This window comes from Osmerus mordax, chromosome 1, assembly GCF_038355195.1.
Source record: "Osmerus mordax isolate fOsmMor3 chromosome 1, fOsmMor3.pri, whole genome shotgun sequence".
NCBI lineage: Eukaryota > Metazoa > Chordata > Actinopteri > Osmeriformes > Osmeridae > Osmerus > Osmerus mordax.
Window position 1 is genome coordinate 18,655,462 of NC_090050.1, and position 13,935 is coordinate 18,669,396.

Sequence of the window (13,935 nt, forward strand, 5' to 3'; positions counted from 1 at the left end):
AGGAAAAAAAAGAATACATCTCATAAAGAAAGAAAATGAATGGGAAACACAATTAGACATTGCCTCATTACTTGCTTGATTTTCTCTGTTGTAATTGTAATCACCTAAAACTGTATTTCAAATATAAAACATACAACATTGCTCAGATTAATCACAGATCAATTACCCAGTGAATAGGAAGTGGAGACGGTGGGCAAAGGGAAGTATTTAGGAAGAAAATAAGAAAGTTAGGAAGAAAGGGAGGAAATAAGCTTGCAATGCATACATGAATAATGGTAACTAGTTAGTTACACTTAAATTAATTATCAGCCAAAGCAAAAAATGTTCAGTCCACAAAATACTTTTTGAGGCAGTTCTGTTACAGAACCACGTTGCCCTCTAGTGGCGAGGTTAAGCATAGCCATGACCAGATTCTGCTGGGGTCCCAAAAATATGTCTAAACAAAAATTTTATAATCAGTTTAAATTACTTGACTACAAAACCATAAATACATAGAGTATATATATGGTATGAACAGTCTCTAATAATAATACATATTATATTATTAACATGCTCACAGAGAACTTTGAATAACTACAGAATTCGATCAATCACTTTAGCTGGACTCGTTACCCAACCCAAACATCATGAAGGCATAGCATGACAGACAGGATGGCCACTGGAGTCCAGCAGCAAAGAGAAAGAGGTGTAAGTGGTGTAGCTGCAACACACCTGGAACAGCCCTGCTGGGAGGGAGCTGGGAGACATCCGCTAGACACATCAGGCATTTGATGTATTATATACTGGCGCTGAATCAGAAATAATATTGTACGGAAAGAACATTGGGCTTACAATATGAAGTTGGGAAACTGAAAATTATAAATAATATAACCTTCAGGATACATGCTAGTACGTATAACAACTGGGTTCTGGGTATAAAATAATATTTTGCATGGCAAAAAATAATGTGGGTATCTAAGTTGACTCATCTGAAGAAACATTGGAAAAACTATATCACATTTATTCTTCCAACAACATGATAAAAGTAAACTATTGTCAGAGAATACTGTATGTGACGTTATTTCACAAATGTCTTGTCTTCATGTACAATGAGGAATTTGACAATCAATATACAGCACTATAAATGGTATAATATGTGTAAGTGAGTGTGTCTTAGTGTGTGTATTAATGCACATGTGTATGAACACTATGGCATCACCCCCTCCCCTGCAGGAAGGCTGCATGATGCTTTGTGCTCTCTGGTCATTTACAGCCACGTTACCTGTCTGCTTCAGCAGTGAGAGGAGCAGTCTGCAGAGGCTTCTGATCTTGGTGTCATATAGTCATTTCATGAACACAGGTGACACATTTCCTGTCATGTTTTACTGTGCTGCTATTTACCTCAATGTGATTCAGATACAAACACATAAGATCAAAAATGTTTAATAGATTTATTCAAAAGATGCAATCAGACAGTGGAAATTATTAAGCCTACAACACAGAATCTGAAACCACCACATTTCTTACCAAGCTCAATGCACAAAACTGTATTTCACAAAGAAAGAAAAACAAATGTATTAAGTTTGTGATTGACTATTTCTAGACAGTAGGTTATTCTCCCACAAAGCCATCATTATCATTAAAACACCTTTTAAATTAATGTTAATAATTAGTGAAAGAGAGTTATCCTGACCTGACAAATACACTGAATATAACTGAGACTTTAATAACACACTCAAGCTTCCAAGCACAGGGCACTCTTATCCACATCTATGCAAGCTCTGCACAACATAACTATATTATTATATGTATCTTCTGTAAGCAGGGGATCAGTATAGTGTAATATATCAGGATCTAATAATTTTCTCAAAAAGTACATTTTTACCTGGAAACTGAACAAACATTCATTTGGTCTCTACTCTCTAACAGACAGAATCACACGGTGTCTCAGTAGATGTTGAGTGTCAGACTCATAATTTACTCCTGTCAGTTGCCCTGTTTATGATTTTCAGTTGGCACACAACAACACTTGAATTTAAACGGACCCCAACCCATTTTCTGTAGCTATTACTTTTATTGATATATATCAGTACAACTGAGTTATTAATATTATACTCAATTTTTTTGTGTGTGAATCTAAAGAATAGTGTCAGTGCACATTTTGTATTTAACTCAAAGAATTGGTCTGACTAAGACAGAATTGATGATATGCAGTAAATATATTACACTCCATTGTCAATTTAGGTTAACAAAGAATATGATTATATTTAGAAGGAAGTCGTACTTTCAGGTCCATGTTTAGTAGTTGATATGAATACAGAGCTGCAAAAAGTTACAATTCACAATCATGAGATAAAATCATTGACAGAAATCATTCCTGGTGCCCTTCGATGACCTTTCAACTGCCCTCTTACCCTAGCCACTTGGCACAAGTGTCCGCCCTGAGAGAGAGTAGAAAGAGTTGGAGAAAGACAAAATAAGTGTCTGAGATTTTGACAAGCCTACTTATAAGCTCAATGTAAACCCTTATTACCTAGTTAAAACATTCAAAATAATGCTCTTGCAGTACATTTGAGTCTGCTGTATTTGGAACATGTATGTCTTCATCACATGGCTGATGACTCACCGTTGGATTTCTTCCTCTGGTAGTAGATGAGTCCAGCCAGGGTTAAGACCAGACCCAGCACCAGCCCAGACGCTCCGATGGCAATCTTACTCTTCTCAGACTCAGGCAGGGACGGGTCTGTCGGAAGATATTACATCTCACTTAGCATGCATCGATAGCTGTACTGATGGTCATCTACAGTATCTATGATACTTCTAAGATCAGTAATATAATATTACTCGGTCTAGCAAGTAATAAAGTGGCACCATGATAACGGCTTAACACTAGTCGTAAACTGAGCTCACCCCAGTGCTCCACAATGGGCTTGTCCAGGCTGGCATGCTCCACCATGCAGGAGATCTTCTCTCCAGACTTGGGCGTGTACTCCAGCTGGGAGTGGATCTGGTAGTACCAGTCTCCATCAACCAGCTCCTCTGTGGAGGTCACGTCTGAGGTCACTTCCTGTCCGTCCCTCATCCAGGTCACTTTGATTTGTTTGGGGTAGTAGTCATAGGCGCCGCACACGAGCATGGCATGGTGTCTGCCACTAGAGGGTGACCCTGAGCTAAGTCTGACAGAGGGCTTCACTGTGAATTAAGACAGCTTGGTCAACACAGACAACACAGATTGGTCATTCATATAGTACTCTCTATCTCTCTTTCACATTGACAAGGTTCTTGAGCACACCACTGAAAATGAGAACGTAAAACTTGTCTAGAAACATAGTGTGAGCTATTTGATAGATTTAGTTTGTCTCAATCTTTCCTGGATGCAACCAATAATACAGGCAGTAATTAAGTAAAAATTATCAATAATTACTAGTTATAATCTAAAATTCCATGAGCTAAAAACAATATAATCACGATCTCTACTTTGGTAATCAAGAGCTCCATGTGCTGAAATACATAGTTTAGTGTTGAACAGATGACAGTGTAATACTGTGATCTGTTGATGTTGTGTTGTGGTGCTGAGCAGGAGCAGCTCACCGTGTTTATCCAGTATAGTGCTGTAATCAATAGCAGTGTTATGCTTGCAGTAACCCTCCAGCTGGGCTCGCTCCTGAGCCAGCTTCTCTGGGGTATTCCATTGTTTTGCATACAAGAGACCTATCTCTGTGTATCCAACGTAGACACCCACAGTGCTGTTGAATCTGACATCCTCAATTTTGTTGAAACTATAAGAGTCTATATATTCAGTACCATGTGAGGAGAACACACATCTTGAGACCCTAAATTCCACATATCCATCTGAAAAAATGTAAAGAATTATACCACATATCTGAACACATAAATGTATTTGTATATTCATCTATTAAAATGTTGGACAGATAACATAAAGTAGGATAGTAAACAATTGGCTTAACATCATCAATATACTGACATATGTTGGTTGACTACCTTACAATACCATGGCCTGTAGTAGACAATATTGTTGTGGTGTATTTAAAGATAACAGTAGATTACTGTGTAGTTCATAATGTAGCTTACCTGCTTTTTGTATAGACAGCACCAGAGCCATGCAAATGAAAGTTATAGTTGACCAGGACATGTTTCTTTACTGTGAAAATGCCAAAACTGATAATAGAGGAAAGAGCAAGACTTAATGCTAACACTCAGAGTATGAAACTGAAGAAACCAATCATCTGCTGTCTGTCATATGTTACTAGGCAGAGGTAAAACATTGTACTTTCAAGATAACTGCATCTCCTTGTTTGCCCCTGAAACCCAGCAACTGATTTATGTCTACTGTAGTGGATGCTGGTTTCGAGTTTTTTAATAACTTTATAACCATAACGGTCATTGCATTTATTTATTTCTGGTGGACATCCCCGAGATTTCTAATGACCTAATGAATAGCCACATAATTCTAGATAGTTAATTAAGTTATAGATGCAGAACTATAACAAATAAGAAAACTCAAGATCTTCAAGATCTTTTCCCACTGCGTCTCAAGATTGCTTGGTTAACGTTTTGTTTACTTATGTATCATACATTATTCACCAGGCTGTTGCACGCAGTATTTTGATCTGCAAGTAGGTCATGGTCATCTTTCAGTTTTACAGATCATGAAGTGCAGATTGTAATGCAAATGATGAATCATACATTGAAATCTAGAAATACTAGAAGAGGACATGCTTATTTGAACGTTGGTACCCCTTAAATTAACTAGCAGAGAAAATCCCCCTGAAAGATTTTGACATGTAGACTTTTTCATACTTCTCAAAGGCAGGTAATGGGTGAGAACAATAACTGGTTAACTCCACCCTGAACCATCTACAGAGGGGGTGGACATACACTTGCAATTTCAGAAGCTTAAAAAAAATTTGACTAAGGAAAGCATACAAGCACATGGCAAATATGATTAATCTGTTATTTGTTGGCAACAAGCGCATTTTATGCAAAAAACATTACAGTTTTTTTCAGTCGTTAACAAGCATTTGTCCAAACAGTTGTCACATTTTCAAAACTCTAAACACAATTAGCACAGCATCAGTCTTTTTTGGCCATACAATTCACATATTTCATGTCTTTTTCACACAATATGCAGTCAGTGAACACATTTCCACGCTTACATTTTCTTAACAGACTATACCTCGCAACAAAATGATGGATTGTTTGTGTAGTATTTACGAATGTTAACACACAACATCCCACAATAGCAAAAACAATTATCCAAACCTTAGATACAGTATAAAAACATCTGCTTCTGCAATGATATTAATTCAAAAACAACATATCTCAGCTGAAAAAAAAGAAAGACAATTGAAAAATTGACACACAGCTGATTTATGTTGGGTAAAGTGGCCAACCACAGCTGATTCCAGTCTGGCTTAGACTCAGTGGCAGGGGTTATTTCCTTCAATTACTATAAAAGAAGGACTTTGAGAAGTGATGTTTTTGGAAACAGAAACAGAAAAATACAAACACTGTAATGTCTGGACGAGGAAGAGGAAGAGCAAGGGGCCCAGGGAGAGATGGAGGGAGAGGTGCAGAAGCAGTGAGAGATGCAGAAGGAGGTGCAGGTGCAGTGAGAGGAGCAGTGAGAGGAGCAGGGCTGGGGAAAAGATCAGGCCCAAGGAGAGGGCAAGGTAGAGGTGTAAGAATGCGTGGTGGTGGCATTCCAAGGGCTGCAAGAACAGTTAGTCAGTGATGACATTTGTGCCACTATCATTGACCATGTTGATGAAAACATGTGGCCTAACCCTGAAGATCGCAGGGATTAGATACAGTAATTTTGTGCTTTTTTGTTCCCCCTTTTTTATCTGGGCTTTTTGCTGGGCGTTTTTTTTTTACGGAATGCTCTTGTGTTTCATGGATATTTTGTTCACTGTAAGCATTACTGTCAAACTTTTTCTGTTCTATTACTGTATACTGTGTTTCTACTGTACTTCCTTAAACAGTAAGGAAAAAAAAACTGATTTGCTTTTTACTGAAATGTGTTTGAATGTGAACATTATTGTACATGTGGACATACAGTTCCCAACCAAGAAATTTAGTGTAAAAGGTGGATTGCATGTTTTGCATGCAAATACCTGAAACATAAGTCTATGCAGTTTTTATAATGTCAACAATAGCCAGTATTTTGAAACCTGGTGTACTTTGATTGACTGCATGTACCTTGTGAATTGAAAACAAGTGTTATTCTTTGACAGAATAATTTCATTTTGAGTCAGATTTCCAGTGTTTTGGTAAAGTCAGTGTGCAGAGAAACATGTGTTCTGTCTTGAAATGGAGAGTTAGTATATAGTATTTAACAAAATGTGTTTTTGAGAAGAAAATGATCCATTTGGCCAATTGTGTTTTGTAGGTGTCAGTCTGTGTTAAAAGTTTAGAAAAAGTATCCGAAGTATGGGTAAGCGCTTGTTAGCGATTGAAAAAAACTGTAATTGGTGTGTGAACCTAATTTTTTTAATTAAATGTCATCATAGAATGATTACTATTCAGAGTAGAGTGGTTATTATTACAGTATAATTATATTGTACATAATAGTGTTCATACTCTGTACACTTTGTATTTAAATGAAGAAACTCAATAATTACAATGAGGTATTACTAGAAAGCACTTTTTATTTGTCATGATTAACACAATTAAGCTGCTATAGTGGAATTGATAGTTTTTTCTAAAAAGAGCAATACAATCTCAAGCTAAGCACTTTGTGTTTTTATAGTAAAGCACATAATGTTAAATAACAGGAAAAGCAACATATTTAAATGCCATTATTATTGACATAACTGCAGTCCATCACAATCCATAATAAATACAGTAAGTGCCAACAGTAAGACCTTTTACATTTGTATGATTAAGTAGTTATGATTACAAAATAATTGATTATTTCCACTCCCATCATATGGTCCTGTGGTCTCAGTTACACTCGTTTCCTTTGATGAGGAAGAATGTTCCAGCAGCCACTCCCAGCAGTCCCACTGTCAGGCCCACGCCACAGAACACAGCAGGACCCACACTGGGCACACTCACCTCCACATCTGGAGAGGAACACACACACGGACAGAAATACTAGATTTGAGATGGAATTAGGAAATACACATACTGCTGCTTTTATGTTTGGACATTACTCCACATTAAAAAATATTTTTTGAAAACTAAATAATGAGCCAGACTGATCAATATTTTTTTTTTTTTGTGATTTGTACTCATCTAGCGTGCCTCACCCCACATCCGTGTCAGAGGCTGTGCAGTGAGGGACCTGTGCTGCACACTGCAGCTGTAGATGTCTCCCTCCCCAGGGGTGAAGGTCAGCCTGGAGACCTGGTTAAAGGTGGAGTCTTTGTTGGGGTAGGGAGGGCTGATACTGACTCCCTCTGTCACGTTCTCACCGTTCCTGGTCCACCAGACTGTCACAGGGGCAGGGTAGAACCCAGTCACGTGACAGATGAGAGTGTTCTCCACCCCCAGCTCCACATCGTCCCTGGTGTAGATGGTGCTGTAGGGGGTGTCTGTACACAAACACACCTGTCATCATTCAGTACAGCCATTTCACTGTGGTTTTCATTGCACATATTAGTTCTGTCTATCAAATCTCTTACCTAGTGTAATTGTAGGGTTTTTATAATTGTGAATGTCTGCGGCTAGGTTTGCTCTGCAGATCTCTCGATTTGCCTGAGCATCTTCATAAAGTCCAGGGAAAGAGACAGGGTCAGCAAACGGAGGCAGTGCGTTAACAGCCTCCTGCTTGGTGAAGTCTGCGTACTCCATTACTTCACCATCTAGTCCATACATAAATTCTGCATCTGTATCAGAGCACCCGACGATACTGATATCCTCATGCATAACTGGAGAAAAGGGACAAGAAGAGAACGCTCTGGTAAGACTTGTACACATCACTGCATACTTCATTATTCAGGACACAATTCTCTATGAGGCAAAGTATCAATAAGTTAGCATCTAGAAAGGAATCCGAATTGTTTTATTTCCATATCAGTTTTGTCTTTCTACAGCAGGTAACCATGGCAGTACGAATAATAAGTCTTGTCCCCAGAAAAACTACTTGACAGTTTACCAGATTCATTAAAGTAATTAACATAAACATGATGTACTTACTTAGTGCTTTAACACAGAGTAGATAGGAGAGCACGAAGACAGTTCCAAATCCCTTCATGTTGTGACTTCACAGAGAGGAGGACTGAGCACACTTCAGTTACAGAACAGTCTGAGACTTTCTTTATTCTGAACAGTCTCTGGTCTATCATTGGTCTGGTTACACGCTTGTCATCGGTTTCTAGGTAGAGTGCTTCCCACATGGCTGTTCAAGCTTGTACTGTACATAGATAGTGGATGATGATGAACTCTCATTATAAGCTAGAATATAATGCTGTTGTAGAGAGGGTTTGTAGTCCACCACAATACACAGAGAAGGGGTGACAGAAACTTCTTTCTGACCAATTAATTGTTAGATTAATGTGGACATAATGTGTATCTCACATTTCTCTTTTCAAAGTTATAGCAAATGCATTTTGCCGTTTTGCATTTTATGCATTTTAAATGTATTTTACTATGCATTAACACTCTATTTTAGGTAATAAATGATTAATACTAATATTTAAGTCATTATTAAAAAATGTTATGTACAATATATCAATACAGCATTTCAAAGCCATTCATAACAAAACACAATGGATTAGCACCAATCCCTTATCTTAAAGGACCTGTTGGGTGTTACTGTAGCCTACGTCAAGCAGAGTGTTTGGAAGTCCCCTACAACATTAAACCTACTTGAGAGAACCAACCTGTCCAGTCTAACCAGCCTGGATAAGTCGCTACATTATGAAACACTGCTGAGCCAAAACAAGGCTTCAGACTATTACAAACACCCTCTGGTCACCATGAAGAGAAACAGTTAAAGCAACATCAACTCTAACTGCCTGTTAAACATGCTTTGTGTTTTATGTATTTTCTTTATGTATTTGCTTTATGTGTATGGTGAAACTACCTGAACATGGATGCACAGAGGTCATGTCAGGCCATCAAAGGTAATCCTACACATACAGTATTACTGTAAGCATATAATACTACCACATAATTATTGATACTGTCAATAAAATATATTTTTCACACCATAGGCCATTAAACTACCGGTACACATCCTTCCCAGATACCTTTATAAAGTAAGTGACAACATGGTTAAAAACCACAACCTAATTACAAACTACAAAGAAGTGTAAGTGATACATTATTGATGTAGTTTGATTCTGTAACAAACCCCAACACCATGAAGGCAAGGCATGACAAGCAGGATGACCAGAGGAGCCCAGCAGCAGCACAGCGAGAGAAGCTGCTGGAGCTGCAGCTGACCTGGAATCAGCTGCTGGAGCTGACCTGGAATCAGCTGCTGGAGCTGCAGCTGACCTGGAATCAGCTGCTGGAGCTGCAGCTGACCTGGAATCAGCAACTGGGAGGCAGCAGAGGGACGACCACTTGGTACATCTGGAAATGACACACACAGAAGCTGAATCCTGGTAGGCAAAACCACGACTCATGAAAGAGCATCACCCTGAGAGATGAGAACAACATACAGAGCAAGTAGCTGACTTGTAGACACAGATTTGCATCCTTACAGTAATAGTACATACCTCATCCTCTGGTCAGGTCAGAGAGCTACATGATCAGACTTTGTGTCTCTATGTGCAGTTATGGGCCTGCTTCCAACTGCTTTAGTTATCCACCACCACCAGCTGAATACTGTCATATGCATAAGTAACAATAATCCTCACAATGATGCTACAGGTATTGTTTCCTGCACTGCACCTCCAAAAACAACGTCTAGAAAAATCCCCATCCACCAGCATGACTTTGAACAATCCTACAATATCTTACAATAACTTTCATTATTATGGGATCATCCCTCATCCTACATACATGCATCATAGAAAATAATGATTTATTTCACACAAGTAGCCTGACACATTTCTAAAATATTGAATGATTTTAGAATACAACCAAAATTTACAAACATTAAATCTTAACTCCTACGTTAAAATGTCTCCCATTGACAATGTGCAATTCATTAAGTAAAATACAGTATTGTGTATTCTAACCCGTTCTCCATTTTAAATCATGCAGGTACAGTGTGATGGCAGTCAGTCTAGGCAGCATGTTTCTGTTCCCTGTGCTGCTCTGTGGTCTGTCCTGTTCCTCATTCCTGCCCTCATGTCAGGGCCAGTCAGACCGGCTAGGGAGAGCAGGGTGTTTACCTCAAACCACCTCTGCTACATGAGCTCTGGAAAGTCCCACACCACTTTCACTTCAGTAGCCTAACCACACAGCCAATAAGAGGATTTGTTTCTGTTGCTAGGTAAGCTATGATTCTAACATTGCAAGATGAGAGGTGTAAGGGTTTACCATGGCAGGGTCTTAGGGTCTGAGCAGTACAATAGCTATGTAGCATCTACTATTTAGCATTAACGGTCATTACAAGAAGATGACACATGCATGGCTGCTACACATTGTATCAGTGTGTGTTAAGTATAGTGTCCATGAACCCTACTGAGGCCATGACAAGCCCTTCAAAGGATTACACGACTCAGGGTAAAATGATCCCCCAGCATCACTGACAGTCAACTGAAAATAATGTTCACAACAGGGGGGACTGCTTGCCAACTCAGTAAAAACCCACCACCCAATAATAATTGAAGACATGATCCTCCTGCATGCAAAGAAGTGGAAGTGAAACATTGTTGGGACTGTTTTACTCTCAGTCCAACACCATGAAGGCATGACAAACAAGATAAACTGATGAGTCTAGCATCAGAGAGAAAGTAGTGGAGCTACTAGACTTTAATCAATATTGTGTGTAGTACTGGATACATGTTGCATTACAGAGGGAAAGAGGAGGCATATATGTTTTTGTGTGTATATTCTGTAGGTGTTTGAGTGTGAATGTGTGCCTGTGTGTTTTGTGTATGGGTATAACCTAACTATACCCTCACTCCTTATCTACTTCAGACATCACATCATCAAAGTCTGCCTCTTTGTTGTATTATGTTCATGTTTCCACTCTGCATAGACTACCCAGTGGTATGAACATAGTTGTAGTCTGTTGTTTTTTTTGCATTGATCTCAAAAGAGACCTGGACTGAATTAAGGCTCAGAATATAAAATGACGGGATGGAAACGGCTTTTACTGTTAAAGAAATCACAGTTTTTTATTATTATTTTTCCTTTCAGTATTTCCTCCAGGTGGCCGGGAAAGTACCATAACTTGGAACATGGATGCAAAGAGGTCATGTCAGGCCCTCAAAGGTAATCCTACACATACAGTATCAAGCATAAAATACTACCACATCATTATTGATACTGTCAATAAAAGATAATTTTCACAACATAGGCCATTAAACTACACATCCTTCCCAGAGACCTTTATAAAGTAAGTGACAACATGGTTAAAAACCACATACATTAATGATGTTGTTTGATTCTGTAACAAACCCCAACACCATGAAGCCAAGGCATGACAAGCAGGATGACCAGAGGAGCCCAGAGAGAGAAGCTGCTGGAGCTGCAGCTGACCTGGAATCAGCTGCTGGAGCTGCAGCTGACCTGGAATGAGCTGCTGGAGCTGCAGCTGACCTGGAATCAGCTGCTGGAGCTGCAGCTGACCTGGAATGAGCTGCTGGAGCTGCAGCTGACCTGGAATGAGCTGCTGGAGCTGCAGCTGACCTGGAATCAGCTTCTGCAGCTGACCTGGAATCAGCTGCTGGAGCTGACCTGGAATCAGCTGCTGGAGCTGACCTGGAATCAGCTGCTGGAGCTGCAGCTGACCTGGAATCAGCTGCTGGGAGGCAGCAGAGGGGTGACCACTTGGTACATCTGGAAATGACACACACAGGGGCTGAATCCTGGTGGGCTCAACCACAACTCATGGAAGAGCATCACCCTGAGAGATGAGAACAATATACAGAGCAAGTAGCTGACTTGTAGACACATATTCGCATCCTTACGTAGTACATACCTCCTCCTCTGGTCAGGTCAGAGAGCTACATGATCAGACTTTGTGTCTCTATGTGCAGTTATGGGCCTGCTTCCAACTGCTTTAGTTAGCCACCACCACCAGCTGAATACTGGCATATGCATAAGTTACAATAACCCTCACAATGATGCTATGGGTACTGTTTACTGCACTGCACCTCCTAAGACAACGACTAGAAAGATCCCCATCCACCAGCATGACTTTGAACAAGCATATGGACTGATTCTTACAATAACTTTGTACAATAACTTTCTGGCTGGACCTGATGTTAGTTTCCCCCAGGATCACAATGACTCTTATTGAGAGACTTGTTGCTCTTGTTGGTTTGTTATAACTGTCTTAAAATGATTGTACTCGCTGTGAAATATATTATTTTTGCTTGCTTTTTCCACAGGTACACTCTTGCACTTTTGAGGTTCTTGCTGTTTAATTGTAACTTGTCTAACTACATGCTCTTATCGTTCTTCCCTTTGGGACTTATTTGGTTTCACAATGTATGCTTCATGTTTGGATACCCGCAATGTTTGGGGCTATCTCGTTGTTATGATCAGTGACCTATGCACTTTTGTAAAACTCTCTCTTGGAAGTCGCTTTGGATAAAAGCGTCTGCTAAATGCATAAATGTAAATGTAAACTTTCTTTATTATGGGATCATCACTCATCCTACATACATGCATCATAGCATATAGTAATTTATTTCACACAAGTAGCCTGACAAATTCCTAAAATGTTGAATGATTTTAGAATACAACTCAAATTTACAAATGTTAAATCTTACAGTAAGTAAAATACAGTATCATGTATTCTAACCCATCCTAACCCATTCTCCATTTTAAACCATGCAGGTACAGTATGATGGCAGTCAGTCTAGGCAGCATGTTTTCTGCTCCCTGTGCTGCTCTGTGGTCTGTCCTGTTCCTCATTCCTGCCCTCATCTCAGGGCCAGTCAGACCGGCTAGGGAGAGCAGGGTGTTTACCTCAAACCACCTCTGCTACATGAGCTCTGGAAAGTCCCACAACTACACTTTCACTTCAGTAACCACACAGCCAATGAGAGGGTTTTTTTTCTGTTGCTAGGTAAGCTATAATTCTGACATTGCAAGATGAGAGGTGTAAGGGTTTACCATGGCAGGGTCATATATGTTTTTGTGTGTATATTCTGTAGGTGTTTGAGAGTGAATGTGTGCCTGTGTGTTTTGGGTATGGGTATAACCTAACTATACCCTCACTCCTTATCTACTTCAGAGATCACATCATCAAAGTCTGTCTCTTTGTTGTAATATGGTTGTGTTTCCACTCTGCATAAACTACCCAGTAGTGTGAACATTTCTGTTGTTGTAGTCTATAAAAGAAAAATGATCTCAAAAGAGACCCTTTATTGAATTAAGGCTCAGTATATGAAAGGACTGGATGGGAACGGCCTTAAAGAAAAAAAACAGTTTTTTTATTATTATTTTTCCATTCAGTATTTCCTCCATGTGGCCGGGAAAGTACCATGACTTTAATTTCACTTCTGTATTCACCCAACCAATGAGATATTTGATGTGGAGTTTTTCCTTCTTCTGTCATCTGTTGTTGGCTAACGCGTGATTCTGATCGCACAAGAAAAGAGATGAGTGCTGTGGCTGGGGCACAGGATGCAAGCAGAAGGATATGTAGCACCATCTACTGAGCCTACAGGGTCATTACAACTCTGAGATGACATGTCTCTGCTCACCTTAAACACTAACACAAACACTCATTCTTTTATTTTTTGCATTATATGTAAATCATACCTAATTATTAATGTTTCATAAAACATAAAGCATGTTTTTACTACCCTTATTTAGCCTACTCTTGATCTAAAACCACAGACCTGGTTAGTAATA

At 39.3% G+C, this 13,935-nt stretch overlaps 2 protein-coding genes across 2 annotated transcripts; both read right to left on the reverse strand.

Moving 5' to 3' along the window:
* Positions 1-2,185: 2,185 nt before the first annotated feature.
* Positions 2,186-4,141, reverse strand: LOC136960611 (DLA class II histocompatibility antigen, DR-1 beta chain-like). Its single transcript, XM_067255076.1, has 5 exons — positions 4,072-4,141; positions 3,571-3,831; positions 2,890-3,171; positions 2,606-2,722; positions 2,186-2,420 (listed from the first exon to the last, which is right to left on the reverse strand). The coding sequence occupies exons 1-5, from the start codon at positions 4,130-4,132 to the stop codon at positions 2,395-2,397; spliced, it is 747 nt and encodes a 248-aa protein (XP_067111177.1). The 5' UTR covers positions 4,133-4,141; the 3' UTR covers positions 2,186-2,394.
* Positions 4,142-6,633: 2,492 nt separating this feature from the next.
* On the reverse strand, positions 6,634-8,277 carry LOC136937366 (HLA class II histocompatibility antigen, DP alpha 1 chain-like). The gene is made up of 4 exons (XM_067230865.1): positions 8,143-8,277; positions 7,629-7,874; positions 7,254-7,538; positions 6,634-7,067 (listed from the first exon to the last, which is right to left on the reverse strand). Exons 1-4 carry the CDS (start codon positions 8,198-8,200, stop codon positions 6,946-6,948), a joined length of 711 nt encoding a protein of 236 aa, XP_067086966.1. The 5' UTR covers positions 8,201-8,277; the 3' UTR covers positions 6,634-6,945.
* Between the last annotated feature and the right edge of the window lie 5,658 nt (positions 8,278-13,935).